This window comes from Glycine soja, chromosome 19 (genome assembly GCF_004193775.1).
Source record: "Glycine soja cultivar W05 chromosome 19, ASM419377v2, whole genome shotgun sequence".
NCBI lineage: Eukaryota > Viridiplantae > Streptophyta > Magnoliopsida > Fabales > Fabaceae > Glycine > Glycine soja.
This window is the reverse complement of record NC_041020.1, coordinates 39,518,212-39,542,210: the sequence shown is the minus strand read 5'-3', so window position 1 is coordinate 39,542,210 and position 23,999 is coordinate 39,518,212. Positions and strand designations below refer to the sequence as shown.

The window sequence follows — 23,999 nt, the reverse complement described above, 5'->3', positions numbered from 1 at the left end:
TTTGTGATCTTTATTACTTGTTTATTTAAACTTGAATAATGATGTTTTTTTAACATTTTAATATCTAATTATCTATGTTATGAAATTATATTAATTTATGATATTATTTTTAAATATTTTAAGACAAGTATAAAATTTATATATTTTTCTAGTACATATCAGATCGTGCAGATCAACTAGTAATTCACCGATTCGACCAATGACATAATGCCATTATCGGGTCAGTGATTGAACCGATTGATTTTTAAAAGGCAAAATTGCACTTTTGGTCCCCCGCTTTAGCTTTAATTTTGTATTTAGTCTCTTGGTAATTTAATTCACGAATTTGGTCTTTTATTTTGTAAAAAAACAACGTCACAATTGGACGTTGACCGTTAGACAGTAACGTTGACCGCCACGTGTTAACGTCTGATAGGCACATAAAAAAACCCTAAAACCAATTTATTTAAAAATCTCTAACCCTAATTAATTATATTTAATTTATTTTAAAAATTATTTAAAACAAAAAAACTAATTTCCCTCACTTCCTCTCTCTATCTCTCTCTCGCCGCAGCTTCTCCAACCCCCATCGTCGTTGTCACCACCGCCGTTTCTATCGTCGCCACAACGCTATCCACCAAGCGCCACCTGTCTTCCGTCCGCCTCCACGTGCTCCGCTGCACAACATCCCTAATGTGAAAAAAATAGTTTGTCAATGACCATTTTCAAGAACACGACATCTTGATCATAATCAACATCACCATTCAACACCAAGGAGTCACTACCAAAAATTATATACAAATTTGATGCGAAGTTTATGGCAATAAATGGAAGAGAAAACAAAACCTTGGTGACACAGTTCATTTGATGGAAGATATCTTTACATGCTGTGAGGTTGAGATAAACCCTCATTCGCTGCTTGAAATCATCGAAACTGCACACGCCCTTGAGAGAATCACTGAGTTGCGAAAACGAGGAATCAGGAACCTTTGCTGCAATGGCGGCAATTTTTTTAGTGGACCAGGTCTTCCTTTGGCGCTTGGGAGTTCGCCAAGTGGAATCAACGCCGACAACAGAGGTTCCTGGAGTGCCATGTCGCTTGCCGTTGGTGGCGAGAGCAGGGGCGACATTGGAGGCTGAGAGGTGGCAGCCGGAGGAGGTATGGTTTTGGAGGAGGAAGTTGAGCCAGACAGAGAGGGACTTGGAGAGGGATTTGAAGGAGTGTTCCTTCTTGCTTTGAGCCTTGCGGGAGGACTGGAACTGCTCCAATTGGAAGGCCTTGAGTTTCTTGGAGGCAGCGATGGATGATTTGTTGGGGTGGCGGTGGAAGGAAGAGGTGTCGTGTTTGGAGGCGGTGAAGAATTGGGTGGTGGAAGATTTGGCAACGGTGAGAGAGAAAGGGGGGCATCTGGGGGTTGTGAATTAAAGATAATTAATTAGGGTTAGGCATTTTAAAATAAATTGGTTTTAGGGTTTTTGTACGTACCTATCAGATGTTGACACATGACAATCAACGTTACTACTTAACGATCAATGTCCAATTGTGATGTCGACAGACCAACATTGCACTTTTTTCCAAAATAAAGGACTCAATTAGTGAATTAAATTACTGGAATATTAAATACGAAATTGAAACTAAAGTGAAGGACCAAAAGAACAATTTTACCTTGTATCAATTTTTACCTTCTAAATGTACACGTGTAAGTACTTGAACACACGTTCTTGATCATGTGGATGTAGGTTCATTGTCTAATCATGAAGTGACCAAATTCTATATAAAATATAGAAGAGATACACATTACACCATCCTTATCCACCGAGAGATACATACTCATTTGTAATCCAAGAGAAAAAATTAGAGGCAATTTTAAACTTTGAAAAGGGATATGTAATTTGAATCAATTCAAAAGAATATATTTTCTATATCGGCAGAACCACACTTTCTATTAAGATTCTCGATCAATCCAGGTAAAAAATACTGATACAAGATAACTACAACAGCACCAGTTACATTCGAGAAAGTATGCAAGTCCAACAACTGCATTGTCTCCCTTGCTGTGTTTGCCTGACTTTCTGTATGAACAATCCCTTTGGAAAAGTATGGGATTAGGGCACATTAGTATAGCATCAATGCTTTGTTAACATTTAAGTTGGTGAAGCACATACATCACTGTTAGCGGGGCCTGTTCTTGCCTCATTTCCCAAGCTCAAGTCCTTGGCTACTTAAAGGAATACATCTTTGCATATATGGCTATGGCATGCTTGCAAAATCTACTTACAATCTTATTTGAGTAATGGCCCGTGTCAGACCCAAAAAAATACTCAATCATGGCCTGAGTCACACCAAAAGAAATTAAAAAAAAAAAGATATATTAGTAAAGGCCTCAGTCACTTTTTTTCAACCTGATTAAGTACAAAAAAGAGTCATAAATTACCTGCAAAAGCAAATTTAATCATCTTTTTCATACCATCATGAGTGAGAAAGAAGGTCACTTTCACCAGACAAAAGAATCTTGATGCCCATGACATGAGTATCCTCTTACCATCGAGAATATGAATGTCCATGGGTCTTCCAATGATCCCGTCCATTTCGTCTGTTAGAAGTTCTGTCAGAGGGAGATTTGTAACTATCAAAGCCAAACGGTCTTCCACACCCATAAGGATTTGAAGATCTACTGCTTGCCCCACCTCTGTTACATAATTTAGAAGCTTCCCTTATCTCCTCTTCCAAATCATACTCCGAGCGCTGATATCAATAAAAGTAGAAGCTCATCAGTTTTTTATATCACAAAAAATAAACCCTCGATGAAAATTATGGAACTTGAACTAGTTTTATAACTTTGAAAAACTTCCTCCACAACCAAAACAGGAAAATGGAAACAAAGGAGAAAACACTCTGTAGTAGTCTCATACAAAATTTATGTTTTCCCAACAGATGGAGCCATGGGCATATTTCTCAATTACTGAGGCCAATCATGTCTTACAGACAACATTAACTGTCAATCATAACTTAAATTGCATGTGGTTTATATGTTCTGATTATCACACAGGTGTCTATAGGGTTTGATCTCTATTATCATGATAGAATCAAGTATTGGGTATGGTGCCATTAGACGGAGGAAGGTGTGTAAAATAATAGGCAATGTCATATTACTTCATACTCACTCTTTTGTGAGAGGATCAAAACAGATTTTGCAAAAATTAATCCTATTGGTTACATTAGATAAGAAAATTAGTATACCTCTAAGTTCATAAAACTACTAACTGACTACTTGTTAGCTCTGTTTGCAAAAGGCTAGCAGCATATAATATGTTTGCTCCAGCTTGAAAATAAGTGTTTTAAGACAGGAGTGAACTTGAGCATTTTAATAGCGCATGTTAATGCTAGGAAGATAGTACATTAAGCCATGCATATATTCAATCATTATTTGTCAACTATCTCTCTCTTGCCCACCCAGCTCAGCTTGTATTCTCAGACTATACTTAATAACGAATTCAGATTCTTTAACTAGCAGAAAAATCATGTGTATAACCTTGGCTGGGTCTGAAAGCACGGCATACGCTTCTCCAATCATTTTGAAAAGCTTATCAGCATCCTTGTACACCTCCTGTGAAATTTCCTTCCAAAGTTGGCCTTCATCTCCAACTTCGCTTCTAGCCAACAACTGACCAGCCTAGATTCAAACCAAAAAACAGATAAAATAAAGTTTCCTGAGTACAAAAGTTTTGAAAGCTAAAAATGATGGTGGCTCGTCTTTATACCCAAAGCTCATACTAAGATAACTATAATGCAGGCACAAAAGATTCTAACCTTGTCTGGATGATGTCTGAGAGCTGCCTTGTGGTATGCCTTCTTGATATCTGTTGCTGTATCAGCTGATTTGATTCCTCTGATATTGACATTGTAAAGAATGGAATTTAGATTTGGAAACTCTGAAATAGCAACTATCAGTAATGGAAAACTAGGGAGTTCAATGCACAATTGAACATGTATCCGTATTCTAAGACAAAGTGACAATATAATGGGAACATATTTTTAATTAACCATTGCCAAATAAATAAACAAATGGAAAGGTTGTTCCTTGGGTAACTAGATACTTTACAGTTACATGCATCAATCTATAATACACAAATGGTCTATGATATGATCAGAGTGATCATGGATCTTTCGAGAGCCAATTTCGGCTTATGCAGCTTGGTTTGCAGGTTAGGTTTCCCAACCTGGTTTGCAAGAAAAAACCTAGTCTTATGATTCCTTATTTGTACCTGCTCTCCCTCTTTTCATTCTCAAATCTCTCCTATTCCTTCACTCCTTATTCTTTCTCTCTACTCTCTGCTTTCTGTTTGCACGTTCTAACTTTGGCCCATCTTTCTACTTTCTGCGTTCTGTATGCGCATTCTGACTTCAGCCACCTGCATTCTTGTCTCTACCTTGGATTCTGACTTCGGCCATCTGTGCTCTGCCTTGTGTGCTGATTTCTGCCATCTGCAACTGCATTCAGGTCTATTGCTTGGGTTCTGACTCAAGCCACTTTCAGTACTTATTACCACTTGTATGTGAGAACTTATGGGTATGAATTTTCAATTTATGTTTACTAGTTTAGTTCAATATTGTGATTTAGATGTTATTTTTGTTATCAGTTATTTTTTATGCATATGTATAATTTTGCATTTTGGCTAGGATCTTACAATCTATGTTACAATCTTGCAATTTCCTATCTTCTGCCCCCTTCCCAATCCTAGCTATGATCTCAATTTCCAAACAAATGGTTGGAATCAAGTTTTTGGAGATGCTACCTGTGTACAATGAGAACAATTCTGACAATAGCGACCTTGAAACCCAGTGAAAAGGTTTCCTTATAATGTATAATTTTTTTCCTCATAACACAATTTCGTTTGAGTTATACACTTGCACTGGAAAAAATTTAGGATAGGTAACTCCCCAATTGAATAAAGAACTTACAAAATGAGGTAAACATCCAAGGGTGTTCCCTTTTTGGCTTGATCTTCCACTGAAAGCAGACGTTGATGAGCTTGCCTTAATTCTTTCACAGCATTAGATCCACTGGGCGAGTCAGATTGTTTGGCTCTTTCATTGGATTGAGTTTCAAGAACAGCTATAAGTCTCTTGAGGTCACAAGCTGCTTGTTCATAATCTCTAACCATCTCATACAAGGTGGCTCTTCTTGAAATTGCCTACAAGATGAGATCAATGAGATTCCAACACCCCTCCTTTAGCAAAATTAGAGTCAAACAAAAAGCCATCATATTTCAAAAAACTGCTCAATTCAAATGAAGTTCCTGTCTGTAATCCATATCACTCCTCATATTTTAATAGGTTAAGCCATTTCGGAAGAAAATTCAAATATGAACTCATGAATTCACCTAATTGAAATGACTTCAGAGAAGCATACCTTTGCATAATTTCCATCAAGGGCAATAGCCACACTGCAGTCCGCAATGGCATCAGCAATTTGGCCCAAAGCTTGATGAGCTGCAGCACGGTTGCAGAAACAAATCGCCATAAAAGGACGTGATTTTATATTGCATGATAAAGCAGAAGTGTAATTCTCTACAGCTTCCATATACTTTCCCGATTTAAAGTTTTCATTTCCTTCTCTCTGTTGTTAAGAAGAATAATAAAGATCAATAACATTAATATGCATAATACCAAATGATACTAAACTACAATATATGAGAATCTTTCAAATAAACAAAAAGAAGCTATCCAGCTTATTCTCTTGTATAAAACAGGATTCAGGAATTAACAATTAGTCAATAATAATTTCAAAAAAGAACACTGAAACAAATATCATATCATCATGTCATATCCATGTTTCCTAGCTCATAGGTCATAGATTAATTCATACACGGAATACTATGTCTTAGAATTTTTATTATGGCCTAACTCAATCCTACAAAATCGACTTTTTTAAGCTGAGAGTTGTCCCCAACTTATAAACACTATTTTGGCCTAATCACTAGTCGATGTGGGACTTGAATTTTTTCCTAATACACCCCCTCACACCAAGCACTATTAAGCTTGGTGCATGGTTAACGTGGTTGGTGGTCTGTTAATCGATATAGGATAGGCTTTGGTACCATCTTAAATTTGAGTTTTTCTGGGGAAGCGAGACCCCAAGACTGGGAGCTTTGGTACCATCTTAGAATCATAGAATATGAGCTTTTGGGCCTAACCCAATCCTAGAAAACCGACTTTGAGGTGAGGGTTACCCCCCATTTATATATAGTATATACACTATATTGGACCTATCACTAGTCGATGTGGGACTTTATTTTTTCCTAATACACCTCTTCACGCCCAACACCATTAGGCTTAGTGTGTGGATAATATAGTGACCCATTAATCAATCTAGGATAGGCTCTAATACCATGTAGAAAATCTGAATATCATTGCTTGCTTTAGAATGCAATCCCGAGGCTTCCTAAATAGGCAAGAATAACAGATAATAGGGAAATAAATCTTCCAAAATATCACTGGTATTCTGGTAATCAATCTGCCCTAAACCAGTCCTAATTATAGGGGGAAATTATGCCCTAAATTAATTACAAATTTACAACATTATGCAACTAAATCTAATGATGGTCAAGATGATTTAATAATTATCATCAGGTTTCAGGCAGGAAAAAGGGCATTTTGAAATTACCTTGTCCTTCAGAAGTTCCCGTATTGTAGAAGCTAATGTCAGCAAGTCTTCAATGTTATTGACAACACACCTGCATAATTGAATTGATCGTAAGGCATCCCTAGCTGTTGAAAAAAGAAAATTTATCTTGATTGAAATGGAAAATGAAAAATTATCCTTGCTCAGTAATCAATTGAATTACTTGTCAGTGATAGACACAACTTGCTGTAATTTCTCAAGAACATTAAGTGATGCTTCAAGCCTTCCCAAACAAAAGTAACACTTGGATTTCAATGACCACCTCCACAATTTTACACTTGAGTAACTATCACATAAGGAACTATCAGAATTCTCTGTATTGTTTGACAAGACAAAATTCGTTTCTGCAAGATGCTGACTCTGTTCACAAAGCTGAATTGCTGCATCATACTTTTGTAGCTGCAAGACATTACAATAATAAAAAGCACCTTTTATTCTCCCTAATCCAAATTAATTAAGCAAAACAACAACAACAACAAAAAAGAATAAAAATGCATAAAGATGAGTGGAGCAAATAATTGGAATAGAAAATACCAAACATAGAGCCTCTGCTTTCATTAGAAGCAATTTTTCTGAGTATAAACTTATTGACAATGCCTTAGAAACTAGTTCTAAAGCAGTAGCAGCTGCATCAGAAGTCCTCTCTTTTAATAGCTCAGCAGCATAATTTATACACTTGACCACTTCCTGTTAAAACGTAGTAATATTTATTAGACATCTTATAAAAGCATGCACACATCACAAGTGAACCAAGGTAGAATAGCAGAATTGAAGATTAATTGCCCCTTGAAAGACTAATAGCTAAAGTAGTAATATAAGACTGATAATGATATTAATACAAGTTCAAAAAAAAAAACAGTCATTGACACACAAATTGGCAGTATATAAATAAACTGCATCAAAATTAAGTTATCAAAATTGTGCCATCCACATAAAAGAAAATCATTGAAATACCTGAGCCTTCTGTAAACCTTCAGCTGCTTCAACTATAACCCTTCGATCCAAACAAACAACACTACCTGATTCCATGCACTTATTAAAACACTGATGAGCAGTTTCTACTTCCCCTAGCAAAAGGTGGCAGCTGGAGAGGAAAATCATATTTCATTACTTGAGGGGGAGAGAAACTAAAAACATCTATATTTTGTGATCTAAAAGAATAACAAACAAAACCCTTACTTAGCAGTTCTCATCTGTACTTTCATAAAGGTGGGGTCCAGAGCTGTAGCCATCATGCAATCCTCTAGAGCTTCTCTGATCCTTCCAAGACTCATTCGTGTTGCTGCGCGGTTACTATAGCATAGTAAAAGAGGCTTAGCCCAGCATCCTGATCTTTCACTTGAAGGGACAGAATTTATTCCTCGAGAGTAAAGGTCCTCCGCTTTAGAAAGATCCCCATCTTTATGAGCTTGGTTCCCCCTATATATAATCATGATTTCACATATAAATAAAGAATGCAAATTTCAGGAATATCTAACAGAAATCAGCACAACAAATATCAAAACACTATTAAAATATATGTGAAACTATGAAAGAGCTGATTTCTTTTATGATCGGCACCTGAGTCTCCATGTGTCACAGGCTGCTGGAATTGTATCCAATGATGCAACATCCCCTTCCTTGAATTGTAAATCAGAATGTGATGACATGTTGGCAGGGTTATGTGGAGAAAATTGTACAGAAGATACAAAGTTTCCATTCACACGAGGAGAGTTAACAAAAGAGTTGCATCCCATTTTTCTCCTAAATTTCTTCTTCTGTTGACGCTTTAATGAAGGAGTACCATCCACAGATGATGAAGCAGAAAATGCAAAACCTTTCCCCTTTGAATCATTCACACCATGAACAAAACGAAATACATCATCCTTTTGCTTTTCAGTGTTTGGGATGAAGTCAAACCCAGCATCTGCTGAAGCACCTGCTGCACTACCACTGCAGAATTGATAGGTTTTCAAATTAGGTCAGACTATCTCAGAAAGAAAAAAATCATCAACAGAACTTCCATTACATGACAATAACTTGTTATTATCTGGATCTACATACCTTCGATCAGTAGGCATTGTTGAATGCAGATCATTTAATTTTTCAGAAGCTTTCACACGATCACTTGCTGTTGTTTCCTGATAGGGAGAAAAATCCATGGGTGAGTGGATACCAGAAGAATCAGGGGTTTTCTGTGAACCATTTTCCTTCGACAAATGGTATAGCCCTGACTGTTTCTTATTTACAGAATGCGGCTTCATTTTTTTCCTCATACATTTTGACCCTTTTTCCTTACAAGATCGGCCCTTCGGTGTGGATTCCACTTTTTTATTTAACTTGGGAAATAAATTTTCTTTGAAACAAGAAGGATCCCATGTTGGGGGTTTGAAGTCCGCAAAAGACTCTTTGGAAGCCTCTGGAGTACTTGCAAAACAATTTCTGTCCTTATCATTATCTGCACTTGAGGAATGGCCCATGGAAGCATGATTATTTGGATGGGAATCAAAACCAAATGGTGAAAAGGAAAACGATGCTGCAGCTTCATTCACTTTTAAATCTTCAGACACATTACATTCTGGAATTTTGCCACACTGGAAATCTCTGGTGCCTTCCTGACAAGTGGATGGCTTAGAGCAATGTATTCCTGCAGAACCACGGGCTACACCACAAGCAGTTCGATTTTGAACACCATTTAATGCACCCACTTTGGCAAATTGCCCACCAATATTCTCATAAGTAGCCTGAGCACAAGACTGCTGACCATCAGCATCAGTTCTTGAACTAACACTAGAATAGCCAAAAACCTTGTCACTTGCTCCAAACACAAAACCAGCACTACCATTTCCATGTGAATTCGCCGAATCTCTGGCAATATCAGCACCCTCAGAATGTTTGATGTTCAGTTTCTCCATCCCATCTGATAAATTACGCACTGGCACATCACAATAAGTAGCAGCAATACCATTAAGACTGTCATATCGACTCTCGCACTCATCACCCAAATGATCACACCGATCAGCACCTGCATCACTATTACCGTTCCCTCCCATCTTAACACCAAAAGCACCCATTCCACAATCTGAATTCCACACACTACCAACATGCTCCGGCTTCTCCACATTATTAGCACTGCAATCACGCTTTCCACACTCCAATTCAGTCTTACATTCCCTCACCCCGCCATTATCAAACCCCGGATCCCCCACAGGCACACCAGATTCCCCCTTTTCTGTATTCAAACCAGAATCCAAATTGTTTCTACAAGCACCAAAAACTAACTCCCTAGTGTTCGATTCCCCCTGCTCCCCCTCCGAATTCAACACCACCTTCCTTCCCTCACCAGAAACCGCCTCTGCAACATTTTCATTTTTCTTTTTCAATTCATCCTCACTCCGTTTTTTAGCACTAAACACAAATTCCACACCACCACTCTTCCCAATTTCTCCCTCACTCGGCCCCTTCAAATCCCTAGCGGAATCAGAACCGCCCTTCCCAGCCGCAAACACAAAACCATCGGAACCACTCTCTACTCCACTATTATTAACATTACCGGTAGTTACCTGATCGGAGCGAAACGGATTGAAGCCAGCGCAGGCGCCGGAGCTGTCGTGGCCGGTGGCGGAGGTTCTGCTCCAGGACCTAGCCTGCTGCGACGCGGACTGCTTCCTCAGCTTGGCGAGCCTCGGCCTCGACCTCGTGCGCGCGGCGGAGGCAGCGGCGGCGGCGGAAGGGTTTAAGCAGTCGGCATTGAAATAGAGGAACGGAGAATGCGGCGGCGGCGCGTCGGAGGAATGGTTTATCGGAGATTGGAGATGCACCGCCGCGGATGACGACATTTGGGGGAGGAGTAGGGTTTTGAAAAAATGGTTACTTCCAACGGGTTAGAGAGTTCAAATTCCCACACTCCTCTGCAAGGTGATGAAAACTGTTTGGGCTAAATATTATTAAATGATTAATGATTTAGACTTATGGTTTGTCATTAGATTTTATATATATAGCTTCTGAAATGTAACTCTGAAGGATGAGTTACTAACGTGAAGATTTTGAATAACGCCGGAGACTTTGTAATGGGAGGTTGGGAGTGTCAACCAGTGTGGGACCAACGTATTTAACCATTGAAAGCTTTTCTTATTTGCCATCTTGCTTCTACATTAAGCCTCGTGCTAACTATTTTACTCTTTGGTGTAGAAAAGGTGGACCAGAACAAATTGCCATGGGAATTTTTTACTTTTTTTTTCTTTCAGTTTGGTTAAATTATTCCATAAGTCTACAAATTATTTCTCAATTTGTAATTAGATCTTTCAACTATTTTTGTTAAATTGGATCATAACAATCCTTATTATTTATAACTTTTATAAGGACTAAAATTATTTATTTTGATTTTTTGGTTTTAAGATGGATTTCAAAATATCTGAAAGATGTCTCTCCAATCCACAATGGATAGATCTATGAAATATACACAAACACATATTTCACAAGCAATGTATTTGATCACAAAAACGTTATGATGAGATTATTTTTCATAAGGATATTGAAGAGTTACGGATAATTTACAACATCCTTTTATCTCAAGATACATATACTTGTAATATTTTCTAAATACGTTCGTGACGGAATTTAATTAAAAGAATGTACTCAAAACATGGGGTGTTACATAATTCATTTGCGTGAGATAGGGTACTCGTGAAACCCTAACCAATCTACCTTGGAGCTCGTATTGTTTGCTGACTATAATCTATGAATCCAGTTGAATATGTACTTGATTTTCAATTGAGCCTTTTCATATAATTGGGATTTCAGGAAATTAATCATGAAGATTTAATTATTCCTAAATTTAGTATTATCATTGTTATTTATGCAAATTTGTACTCCCTCTAGATTAAAATATAAGCAAAAAAAAAATATCTATTGGACTAAAATATAAGCAAATTTTAACTAAGTCTTTTCTATTTACTATTAATATCTCAAAAATACCCTTTATTTAATTAAAGTTTTATTTCCCATAACCTTCTCTTTTTTTTTTGTCATATGCAATTAATGTAGAGGATACTTTAGGAAATGAATTAACTTTTGTATTGAAACTATCAAAATTAAATTATGTTAACTAATTTTCTTGAGGGTGATTGAGTTTTTTATATATATATATATTTCAGTCCAAAAGGAGTACTAAGTATTTTCAACCCTTCATATGATATTCTCACTTATCTAGGTCTAAGATTCTCACTTTATAAGCTTTGAAGTGAGTATTCTCAGTCAAGTACTTCAACCAATATTCTCAACTCTACAAGTCCACTTAATCTAAGTTTTTTTTTCGACAAGTCTCTCCAAGTTTCACCCTACAACAACTTTATTGCAAACTTACTCAATCAACTCAAGCAATTAATTTTCCATGATGACAATTAGACAAAAGGACCCAACCAAAAAAACAAATACAAGTTCAATGACTCAATTAAAAAAATAGTTCAAGGTCTAATAAAAAAAATTACAAAATAGTTCAAGGACCTACAAATTAATTTATCCATTCAGTTTAATGAATACATAATGGGTGACAACCCATCCATGAATACATGACTAACAAAACCTGAACAATTCTATAACTACATGTATTTTTTCTTAATCCTAAAGACATCAATGAAGTGATAACATGCCAACGTAGATCACAATTTTTAATTATGCACACATAATCCAACCATTTCACAATTACATATAAAACACGAGAAATGATTCACTAGCATTGGAAATCAAATAAAGCACATAAATCATAGAGTCACATCTTGGTAGGGTATCACAATTACTATCAAGTATACACATAACCAGTTAAAGTTCACTATAAGGGCTAAATGATTAACTCTATGTGTATGTTATGTATGAGGTATTTGTCAATCTACTTCTATTTCTTTGTTTGTTACATGTGTGTGTAAGGGGTACCATTAGCTCCTTGGGAGAAGCATCCCTCTAATGTGTGGATGGGTATGCATTCCTTATAAGAATGACTCATGTCTCTCATTAGGGGACACATCCATCCAGTATAAAAAACATAGTTCTTTCTCCTATAAAGGAACACATCTCTCATGTAAAAGGACACGACTCTCCTATATCAAACACATCTCTCCAAAATAACAAATTAATTTCTCTCATAAGGGACAAGTGAGCATTTACCCTAAGGGTAACTTCCACCCAAAAAGAACTGCATCCCTTCTTCGAAGAGGATAATTATATGATGCATGATGTATTTATTATCTTTTACTTATTTATCTGTCAAAACTAGATGGCAGGAGATAGGTTCCAAAAAAACCTTCTTAGAAAGGATTGTAGTGACAATTTTGTAATATGACTGACTTGAACGATGACGGTTTTACAAAAATCATCTTAGAAATATACATTTAATGATAGTTAAATATATAATCATCATGGAATGCAACATTCCATGACATTTTTTTGTAAAACTATCATCGTTTGTGTGCATGTTACCAATTAAACATTCACTCCCTCGCTTAGCTCGTGCCCTCCCTCTATCAATCAGTTGGTTTTACAAAAATCATCTTAAAAATCTGCGTTCAATAATTGTTAAATATATAATCGTCATGGAACGTAACATTCCACGACGTTTTTTTGTAAAACTGTCATCGTTTGTGTGCATATTACCAATTAAACATTCACCCCTCACTTAGCTCAGTTAAACCAATTAAAAAATACCTAACAATGGCCACATATGATAGGTTGGTTGACATATTTAACAAAACAAATTGGTAAGGATCCAATTAGGTAAATTTTACAAACAAAAGGACCCAATTGAGTACATAAAATAAATCAAGGGACCAAATTGGGTATTAAGCCTATAATAAAAGATAAATTTACTCATATATTTTTTTTTACCACAAACAATAAACACATTTTATTTATTTTCTCATAATTTTTAATGATTTTTCATTTTTATTCTTGTAAAATTATTTTTTTTTATTGTTCTTGAATGTTTGTTTTATTTTTAGTTCTTTTAACACTTTATATAATACTTCAAACAGTAAAAAAATTCATCAGAAACACTATAAGAATAACAAAATAAAACAAATATAATTACAAAAATTAAAAAATAATAATTTTACAAAAGAACTAAAAGAAATAAAAATGTCAAATTATAAAAACTAAAATAATATTTTTTTTATTGAAACATCCATGTAAAATGTCTATTAATGACTAATATCTTATAAAATCACATCTTTAATAGAGAAACAAAAAGATATTTTGTCAACCGCAACACTCCTCAAACACGCATGTATGTTACGCAACGTGCTTCTACACTCACCAGCGTAGCATAAACGCAGGCTCTGGAAGACACGTGGTCCGTCTCGTTCACTCGGTTACCCAGCTTTACTTTCGTTTTCGCATAAATAAACCGCAGCGACTCCATAATCAGCGTTTCGTCATTCTTCTCTCCTCTCATATCTTCATTTTCTTTCAGGTACTGCTCTTTGCTTTTTATTTTTTTTTCTTTTCTTTTCAATAGATAAAATTTTCAATTGAACCCTCTTCTTCTCACACTCCCCATAATCTCGCTTTAAACTATGTCTCTTTGTTTTATTATTATTTCATTGTGAATCGAAGGTGCGAAATTTCTATGCTGAAGGTTACATTGCATGGCTATGATTTGGAATTGACTTGCTATGCTGAATTCTTGTTGCTCAAATTGGGCTTAGCTCAATTTCCAACGTTGTTTAGTTGCACTGCTCATGTTCTATTCCCCAAAGTTGAAGTTGCATATTCTAATTCACATGTTGCCAGTACTTGTTAGGGTTAAATATGTATTTGGTCCCTCTAAAATTTTCCAAGTTTGGTTTTTAGTCCCTTTAAAATTTGAAATCCAATACTTTTGGTTCTCAAAGTGCTTTATAGAGGGTGAAAAAATGATTTAGATAGATTGAGATTAAAAGCGGAACGTTTCAAAATTAGAGGGGGTAAAATATTGCTTGTGTGCCTTATCGTCATAAAGATATTGATCCCACCTCATGCATCTTTGATGTATTCCAGAATCCAGAATGCAAACTGAACCTTTCTAGTGACTTTAGCATGGAGCTTGTTACTTGTAGGAACTGGCTAAACAATCGTCTACAATATTTGGATGAATGATAGTGAGATAATTCAGTCTCCCAGCAAGTTTACAATCGTCTGCAATATTTCCCTGCCCTCTGGGTTTGGTAGACCTTCCCATCCTTGTAGAAGCTTAATGATCTCATTCATTATGTCTAATGCATACTTCTATACTTGTTTTCCATCCCTGAAGTAGAATGAGCCACTATAATACCTAGAAAATATTAATGATGTTCCAACCTCAAGTCCATGGGGTCACCATTTGAGGAATTGTCTGCTTTGGTGCTGGTATGAGTCTCACGAGATAGGGACAAAACTGTGATGAACCATTGACCACCAAAGCGGACAATATCTCAGACAAGGTGACCCTAACGATGCTTGAGTATTTGAGGTCAGAACAAAAGACAATCGAAATCCTTGAAGTAAGTGTATGCGAGTGTTTTTTTGCATCCTCGTATTATTTATCCCTTAGAAAGATGCTATGTACAGGCTATAGTACAATGATACAACTGGTTTAACTGCATACAAATAAAGAATAATAAATACTAATAACTAAGATGAATATTATGTCAACAAGAGGAATCCAACATTCCAATTCTAAATAGTGTTTACTCTTTCATAATTAGGAAAATGCCAATACTTTATTACAGGTCTTGAATTTTGATAGATATTGCAGTCACAGTGAGATGTTTCTCCTGTTTTACTAGTCGTTTTTGCCACCAGTGGTTTCCAAAGCTCCATTTTAGAGTAATTGTATCAAGCAATTATGCAACTCACACACTGGAGATTGTTCAAATAATTTACTTCTTTCTGTAGGTAAGGATTTGAGAAGATTTTGTGGAACCTGGAGGATTCGGCCCTACAGGGACAGTTAATGAACCTACATAGGAATACAACGTGAATCTATTAATACAAGGTTTTATCTTCAATGGAGAACAAACCAGATAAAATGCTTCATGGTGAGGACTATCTGGAATAAATGTTTGATATTACTATGTAAATTTGATACTTGACAGTGAATTCAACAACACAGATTATGTCAATCAATTTACACTGATAAGCTATATGCAAATGTTTGTGGAAATGTAATAAAGCCATGAAAATTGGTTTACACATTATTACAATTGAAGTGAATCAAATATGTTTATTTTTTTTTAAGTATAGTCAATGAGTGAAGCATGTCAAAGCAATGATATGCTAGAATTTTTTGACCATTCATCTGGAGACAATTTTTGCACTTGATCCAAACTTCTCTTCACTATTTTGGCTTTTTGAAGTCTTAGGATGAGCTCCTTGACTGTGTTTTTCCACTTCATTAAGTTTATATATCATGCATATTAGAGCACTGACAGCAAGCCAATTTGTTCAAGTGATATGTAACTGCTTTGAAAACAGTCAAAATCTATTAAGTAAAATTAATAAATTGGATATGCTTTTTTAATTCATTCAAATATGTGCAAACACTTATTTTAGTTTTGTTTTGAGGTAGGGTGTTTTTCAGGAGGGAGTGTATGGTCTTAGAATTTTTTTTACTTATACTTTCATTTGATGACTGATCATGTTACACGATGCCCTCGATAAAGACTTTGATTGTGTGAGTTCAACAGATAATGAGGAGTGCATTGACTGCACATCAACTAACACCAATCATCCAGAGATTGGTGTGGGCAAAGGTGTTTTGAAGAATTTTACAAGATCTTCGGGGAATGTTGCAGAGACAAAGATAGCAGCTGATTGGAAAGGTGGAGAAAATTGCCCAAAGGGTACACGTCCTGAGGAAATTGATGCATCTGGGGATGTAAACATGGAGGCATCAATAACACCTGATGATGTTATTCGGGCTGGAGGATTTGGTGCCAGGGATGATATCAGTAGCTTTCTTCCTGTTGCAAGTGATTCTACCGACTTCGAAGCTTCAATCCGAGATGCACGAGATTATGAAGAACCACAGGGTCAAGTAAGCAGGCCCGGCCTTGGTTGGACTGGTGCTACTAAGGGGGAATGAATGTTGCTGTTATCTCCAGTATTAGCAACTTTTGTTTTTAGCTGGGAGGACCATGTGTTTGTGGCTAATATTTTTTAAAATCAAAGTCATATATGATGCTAAAGAAAATTTTGTTAGTAATATCACTAAATGATTTACTTGTATAAATAGTTGATCCGTTGCCTAGTGTTTGGTTTGTCTTTGTTAAGTGGGATGTCATATGTAAAAATTTCGTTTCCTGAGAACTCATCCTTGAATTTTTTTAACTGTTCTTATTTTGGTCTAAATTTAAAAACAGGAAAAGTAGTGCAATGCTTTGCCTGTTTGGGAGGTGGGAAAGGAAAGATAGAGGGTATTGGTCGAGGGTTATTAAGAAACGCCAGCAAGATTTTTACATTATTAATGAACTAAATAATAATATAAGTATGATTTTTAAAGTAGTTATTAAAAAAAATTAATGTTTTCAATAATACAATTACTGTGTAAAAAATTATAACATTATCAATATATTTTAATTAAATTCTTAACAGATTATATTAGTAATAAATATACTTCAGAGAAAGTCAAAGCTTATTTCTTCTACTTGAATAAGACTTAAGTGCCTAAATGTACAGAAATTTGAGAGACTGCCAGCTTTGTGTTATTTACCCGATTATGGCAGGAAAGAAATTTAAGCAAACAAATGGTTAGTTATTGCAGTTAAAAAATGACAAGAAAAAGGTAGTAACAATTTCTATTTATTTAACCTTTGCTTTACATTTAATAATAATTTTCTTTGCTGTTATTTTTCTCTTACAGGGTGGCCCTAAAATTAAAACTTGCAAATTTCCTGCAGAGAGCTTAAAACATCACCATCAACTCTAACTCATATTAGTGTTCTCCTGAGCCCACAATCTTCTAATCATGACCTAAAAAGCAAGCCTCCGTTTGAATAGAAAATACATTGGCCACGCTCACAATTATTGAGAGAAGGCCAAGGGAAGAAAGAAACATATATGATTAATTGATGAGTGAAGCTTCCTGCATCTCTAAATTTTGCTTCAGGCACCTCGTTACATTACGGATTGAACATTCATTCCGTAATGTAAAATACAGATTGAACATTCCGTCATGTAATGGGGTGCCAGAGAGGTGCAAGAAGTAACACTCTTAATTAATTTATCAATAGTTCACAACCTCACAACACCCTAAAAAACTAACATGAGGAAGACACTGCCTTTTGAAAGATTCTGTGGCCAGGGGCTAGAAGTGCTAGTGGGTCATAGGCCCTTTTTCTTTCCACGAATGCCTCCCATCGTGACCCAAAATGGACTTGCCACTCTTCCTGTGTGCTGTAATGGGGAAGGTATTGCTTCACTCTCAGTTGGGCACCCGTGTAGAAATCTATGATCCTGTTGTTTTGGGCTAGAATGTGTTCTAAACTATCTGCACCTGTAGAATTTGGGAGTGCTGAGGATAGGAGTGCTACCAGGTAAAAAACATCTTCCTCTGGAGTAACCAACGATGTTTTACTGTTCCACCTGTAACAACCAAAAAGTATAAAATGACTCAGATCATGAGAACTAACAGAGTATTATTCCCTTGGAGAAAATAATATATGCACTGTCATATTTTTAGACGATAATTTAATTGTAAATTATTATGTATAACAAGTATCTTTTAAAAATAATGATATTTGAACACCTTATCATTCTTTACACTTTGTTAAGATTCATAATTTCTTTTTATCTTATTTTGTTGGTCACCTTATATTATCTGTCATACTTATTTTTTTTTATCTTTTTTCTTTTAAAGTGTTAAATAGGTTGTAGGGTGTCCAACAATATTTTTGTTCTTTAAAAGTCAATTTTTTTTTTCACTTTTAATTGATTATTTGATAATGTAAAATTCTTAATTAAACTCGTTGGTTTGTGTCGTCGTGTCCATATATAATACACACCTTGTTTGGTTGACGGGGTAAATGAGTATGGGTCCATTGCTTGTGTCTTTAAGAATATTGCCAAATACTTCTTCAGCAAAGTCATGAATCTCACTCCTTGGGATCAGAAGGTTCAGCCAAGGATGGGGAACTTCCCACAAGCCTTGTGCTCTTAGCTTATTCTCAGAAACATGCACTCTGTCTAAGAATTCCACGTAAGAAACTTCTGATAGGAAGAGTGTAGACGGAATGTAACTCAGCTTTGACAGTAGCTGATCAACACTCTGTATTTGAACATAGGTGATGGAGATGAGAACATTTTTTTTTTTTTTTGCAATCAATGCTTTAATTTTGGTCATGCAAGTGCAATTAATGAGTTGCTTGGTATGACATACCTGATTCATGGCTTCAGCTTCATCAGGGTTGAAGTATTTTGCCATCTCAAGACAGTAGAGGGTTTTCCCATCAGAACTGAATTGGCTGGCTTGAAGTGGGTTTTTGGGATCAAAGGATGATCTCCAGTTGTTAAGGATGCCAGTTCTGTTTATGATCACAAACCCTTCAATATAATCAAATGTGTTGTTAAGTGATATCAAATACTCTTGATCCATAGTAAATGTAGAAAATTCTGAGTAGAGCACCCTAATCCATTTAACCTGTCAAAAAGGCACATATCATGTCATAATCAATAAATATTATTAGGAACTGTTTTTTTTTTGTCTTAATATTAGAGTTTTGAATGTACACTCACCATCATAGGTGCTGGTTCAAGAGAAATTCTAGCCCTTGTAATGATGCCAAATTGACCAAGCCCTCCAAGAACACCATAAAAAAGGTCAGCATTTCGGTTCCCTGAGCAGGTAACCACCTCTCCTTTTCCTACAGCAAAGTATTAATTTTGCAAACCAGATTAATGTCATGAAAACTCAAAAGTGATATCCACACAAAACTTTATAGAATGCACCATTCACACTCCAAAGAAGGGACTATTATTCTCATTAAGCACGATAAAATCTAACATCTTTTACTTTATTTTTTGGAGAAATAATTGCTTATTTTTACTGTCTTTCTGAGAGATTTTGAAAAAAAAAACATAAAGTGATTATTTTCAAACTACCCCAAACAAGCACTAAAACTAACCTTAAAACGCAAAATCCTGCTACGCAGGGAAAATTAAGAATATAGATTGTGCATGAGCAGTTACCTGTGATCACTTCAAGCTGAAAGATGTTATTGATCTGAGGTCCATGTTTGAAGGCTTGCCCACTTATACCAGCATTTGAAAGAGTGCCCCCAACAGTGAGATGAAGGTAATCTGTCCATGACTTTGGTGCCAACCCATGTTTAAGAGTTTCATGCAGAATATTTATCCATAACTCACCTCCTGAGACATCCACATAAGGCAATTCTCCATTGTAAACTTTTATTTCAGGACCCTGCAGTGACTCCATGTTAATGACTAGGCCTCCATGTACTTGTGCCTGGCCTTGAAGTGAATGGCCATGGCCTCTAGCAGCAATCTTCAGCTGTGAGGCAAACCCCATTTCAAAAACATGCTTAATGGTGAGTGATATATCAGAAACTGTTTTTGGATGCAGCACTGCTAGGGGAGGAAAATGGTGTATGTTGCCAAAGTCCTTGGCAGCATCCTCATTGTCCCTTAGGCTAAAGTGGCCATGTAGAGGTAGTGTTTGCAATGATGAGAGGATCTCATGAGGTGGAAATGGAACTAAGGAGTTGGAAGCAGAGTTGTTGCTGCCTGAGTTGGCTTTGTGGAGTATAGAATTAAGGAGTACAAGTATGAGGATTTTGATCGATGGAAATCTCCCTTGTTCATAGAAGCCACCAGGTTTTGATGACACCATGGTTTCTATTTTCTGAAAATATTGGTTTGTATAGGAAAAGGTGAAGGGGTGGATTATTGTTTTCGAAGGCAGGGTATAGAAGCTGAAGGGAAGGTTTGGAAGAGCATGGACAGATTGAAGGAGTGACTCCTTTTATAGGCAACCTGATTCCTTGTGGTGGGTGTCCTTTGATGTTTTTACTTTTCTTTTGGAATAAACCCTCAATTTCATCTCCCAAATTATTATTTTCTTTACCAACCTCTAGTTGGTTCGAGTGGAATTTCATTCTGACGGTTCTCTCTCAAGTAAAGTTTCTAATTCAAGACTTGTAAATGAAAAAAAGTAACTAAAGAGAGAAATTTCATTAAAAGTGATAAGAGATTCTCTTGTGCAGATTAATCATTAGCAAAATTCATGGATAATATGAACCAATGTCATGATAGCCCAAAAAGAATTTATTTCTTTTTCTAATTGGTTCTTCAAAAAACAAATTTAAATATGCAAGTTTTTATTTATTTATTTATTTTACAATAACAACAATGAAGATCAAACTTTTATGTATTTACTTTGATCCCTACTATCAGGTCAACCTTAATATCCTTCCGTGTAATCTCCAAATTAATATTTACTTTGATCCCTATTACGAGGTCAATCTTAATATTCTTCGGTATAGTCTCCAAATTAATATTACTAAGAACTAATTTAAAAGATTTTCTATTACTTGAAGAATTACTTAACATAGCAGAAATTACTTATAATTTTTTTTCCTCTGTAAATCTATTTAGGAGAGAGTAATTTTTAAGGATAAAATTGATAATTTATTTTTTACTTTTGATTTAAATGTAATTTTAGTCCTTTAGTATACTCAATTTATTAGTTAGTTAAGTCCTTTTCTATTTAAATAAATCAAATTTGGTTTTACTATGAATGGCTTTTTCGTCACAAACTCTCAAATTCTTATTTTCTACCATTTATTAGTTAGTTCAGTTAAGTCCTTTTCTATTTAAATAAATCTAATTTAGTTTTACTATGAATGGCTTTTTCGTCACAAACTCTCAAATTCTTATTTTTCTACAATTTATTAGTTAGTTTAGTTAAGTCCCTTTCTATTTAAATAAATCTAATTTAGTTTTACTATGAATGGCTTTTTCGTCACAAACTCTCAAATTCTTATTTTCTACGAAAGATCTTTCAAAAATTAAATTATTTCAAACTTTATTCTGCTTAACATTTACTAATGAAAGCATCAAATTCCAGTCAATAATATCCAAAACATTTCATTTTTAAACCTTAATCTTACATTCAATAAAAAATTAAATTTATAATTAAATTTTCACTAAACTTTTAAAATTTTCATATATCAAATCTTATTAACATCCAAATATTTAAATATAAAATAATAATATGAGAGTTTTAAGGAAAAAATTCAGAGTAAAACCAAAATTTAAAAATAGAGAAATTTAATAAACATAGTAATTGAAAGACAAAAATTACATATAATCCAAACTAAAGGAGTTAAAAATATAATTAAGTTTTACTTTCTGTTTGTTTAAATCGAGTTTGGAAAATCCTATTTACAAAGATAAGGTTAATACCATTGTTAAAGGTCCTGTACATTGACTTGATATAGTGGTATTGAATCATTGATTTAGCCAATGAGTTGCTATTTGAATTGGTTTGAACCAAACTTGCAATGAATACAAATGTTTTTTTTTTTTTTTTTACAGAAAAGAGAAAACAATGAATACAAATGTTAGAATCTAAGACTTGATAATTAACTCAAATAACATAAACTATTATATCTCGTTTATATATTAATTATAGTGTTCTTATACACACCGGAAACATGCATGTTTTCAAAGAGAGGAAAGAAGGAAGAACAAAAAGCAAAAATAAATAAATATATAAATAAACTTGAGTGGTTTTAGTGAGAGCTATTGTTTATTATGTATATTCACTTTTTCTTTCATTTCATTTTTTTTAATCCTCTCATTTTTTATCACATTATTTATCATCATATATAGTTATATACCACTTTTTCTACCTTTTTTTTTTTGTCTCTTCACCCTTCCACTGATACACTTCAAAAATGAAATGTATGCTCATGATTTTGCTTTTCGTAAAGGATAATTGATGTTAAAAACACACATTTTATTATTTGATCATATAGTCAGTCTCAAACCTTTTTTTTTATACTTAACATTTCGATTATAAAAAAAAGTTGTCATATATATATATATATATATATATATATATATATATATTAACATTAAAGGTTAGCAAAATATACTGTTTATTCTAATAATTTAATTTCTATTAATTAAGTAAAAATTATATCAATAGGTTATTAATGCTTAACATACTTTTTGTCTGGCAGTAAATTAAATTTTCTTTTAGCGCTTTTGATATAAAAAATTGTCTGTGTGTGCATCAGTCCAATCACTTCTGAGTGAAGGTGATGTAATTCCAATTATACTTATCAATTACATTATCATGCATTTTCTATTAACACTGTAAAATATCTTTAGTTTAAACTTCAACTATAATACTACTGGACTTTAAATGCCTCAGCTCGACGTTCAAATATAGTTATATAAGCTATTTATGATATTTTTTATTATCATTAAGCTAGTATTATATTTTGATGCTGCTGTTTGCACATAATAAAAGTGATATAATATTTACGTTAATATACATCAATTCTTACAAAAGATTGATTTATTTTTTTTTGTCTTGCACGCCAAATTAATTCCCTCGAAAGTGTATAATCTTAAAAAGTAATTAATTTGATTAGTTTTAATGTATTTCTGATTTCATTTGCTATTAACTTGCGTGGTTAATGGTTTTTACAACAACTTGCACTAGGATCGAACAATATTACACTAGATGCAAAATTGAGTTAAGAATAACGTTGCACTAGTGGCACGCCGAATTAATTCTGGCACAAGAAAGTAGTCTATAAAAGTATGACTAATATTATTTTTTTTAACTTGCATGCGATATTATATTAAATGCAGATTTTGGTCATGAATAAATGAAAAGAAAAAAAAAAGCTAACAAGTAACAACACCGTCTTTAATATACTGATATTCTAGACTTTTTTTTTACTATTGATTGAATAGAAATTATAATTTTTTGTAAGTGTCATTTTTTATTTATGATCTCTCATAATTTTGTTATTTTTAATAAATTTTAATCAAATGTTGTTACTGGTTAATGCGATCCTCTAATTAATATTAAAGGGTAAAATGGATAAGGTAAAACCTATAAAGATCTATATTCAAATCTTTTAGTCAACAAAATGAGAATTGGATATTATAGGCACCAAAAGTGGAGAAATTTCACTCAATACTCTTACAGGTAACTTTTATGTAACTGTTTTATCTCTGTATGTATATGTGAAGAAGTACGCACATCAAATTTTTAGAACTTATCCCTTTTCACACATATAAGTGGTAGTGTGCTTATTCAGTTATATATTCAAAAAGTGTCTTGTATATCTTGATGTATCTTAAAAGTTA

General features: G+C 34.5%; 3 protein-coding genes across 4 annotated transcripts; 1 reads left to right on the top strand and 2 right to left on the bottom strand.

Moving 5' to 3' along the window:
* Window positions 1–1,844: 1,844 nt before the first annotated feature.
* On the bottom strand, window positions 1,845–10,755 carry LOC114400123. The gene is made up of 13 exons (XM_028362410.1): window positions 8,709–10,755; window positions 8,226–8,597; window positions 7,845–8,084; window positions 7,620–7,749; window positions 7,200–7,352; window positions 6,829–7,064; window positions 6,648–6,717; window positions 5,394–5,600; window positions 4,943–5,175; window positions 3,791–3,869; window positions 3,513–3,653; window positions 2,415–2,725; window positions 1,845–2,312 (listed from the first exon to the last, which is right to left on the bottom strand). Exons 1-12 carry the CDS (start codon window positions 10,481–10,483, stop codon window positions 2,519–2,521), a joined length of 3,843 nt encoding a protein of 1,280 aa, XP_028218211.1. The 5' UTR covers window positions 10,484–10,755; the 3' UTR covers window positions 1,845–2,312; window positions 2,415–2,518.
* Window positions 10,756–13,901: 3,146 nt separating this feature from the next.
* On the top strand, window positions 13,902–16,983 carry LOC114398225. 2 transcript variants are annotated; one of them, XM_028360398.1, is made up of 4 exons: window positions 13,902–14,106; window positions 14,673–14,839; window positions 15,549–15,691; window positions 16,340–16,983. In XM_028360398.1, exons 3-4 carry the CDS (start codon window positions 15,661–15,663, stop codon window positions 16,735–16,737), a joined length of 429 nt encoding a protein of 142 aa, XP_028216199.1. In that variant the 5' UTR covers window positions 13,902–14,106; window positions 14,673–14,839; window positions 15,549–15,660; the 3' UTR covers window positions 16,738–16,983. The 2 variants fall into 2 exon arrangements, with proteins under 2 accessions (XP_028216199.1, XP_028216198.1); XM_028360397.1 differs by lacking the exon at window positions 14,673–14,839.
* A 424-nt stretch (window positions 16,984–17,407) lies between these two features.
* On the bottom strand, window positions 17,408–20,588 carry LOC114399635 (cytokinin dehydrogenase 1-like). Its single transcript, XM_028361842.1, has 5 exons — window positions 19,839–20,588; window positions 19,386–19,513; window positions 19,030–19,290; window positions 18,656–18,918; window positions 17,408–18,236 (listed from the first exon to the last, which is right to left on the bottom strand). The coding sequence occupies exons 1-5, from the start codon at window positions 20,497–20,499 to the stop codon at window positions 17,912–17,914; spliced, it is 1,638 nt and encodes a 545-aa protein (XP_028217643.1). The 5' UTR covers window positions 20,500–20,588; the 3' UTR covers window positions 17,408–17,911.
* Window positions 20,589–23,999: the final 3,411 nt, after the last annotated feature.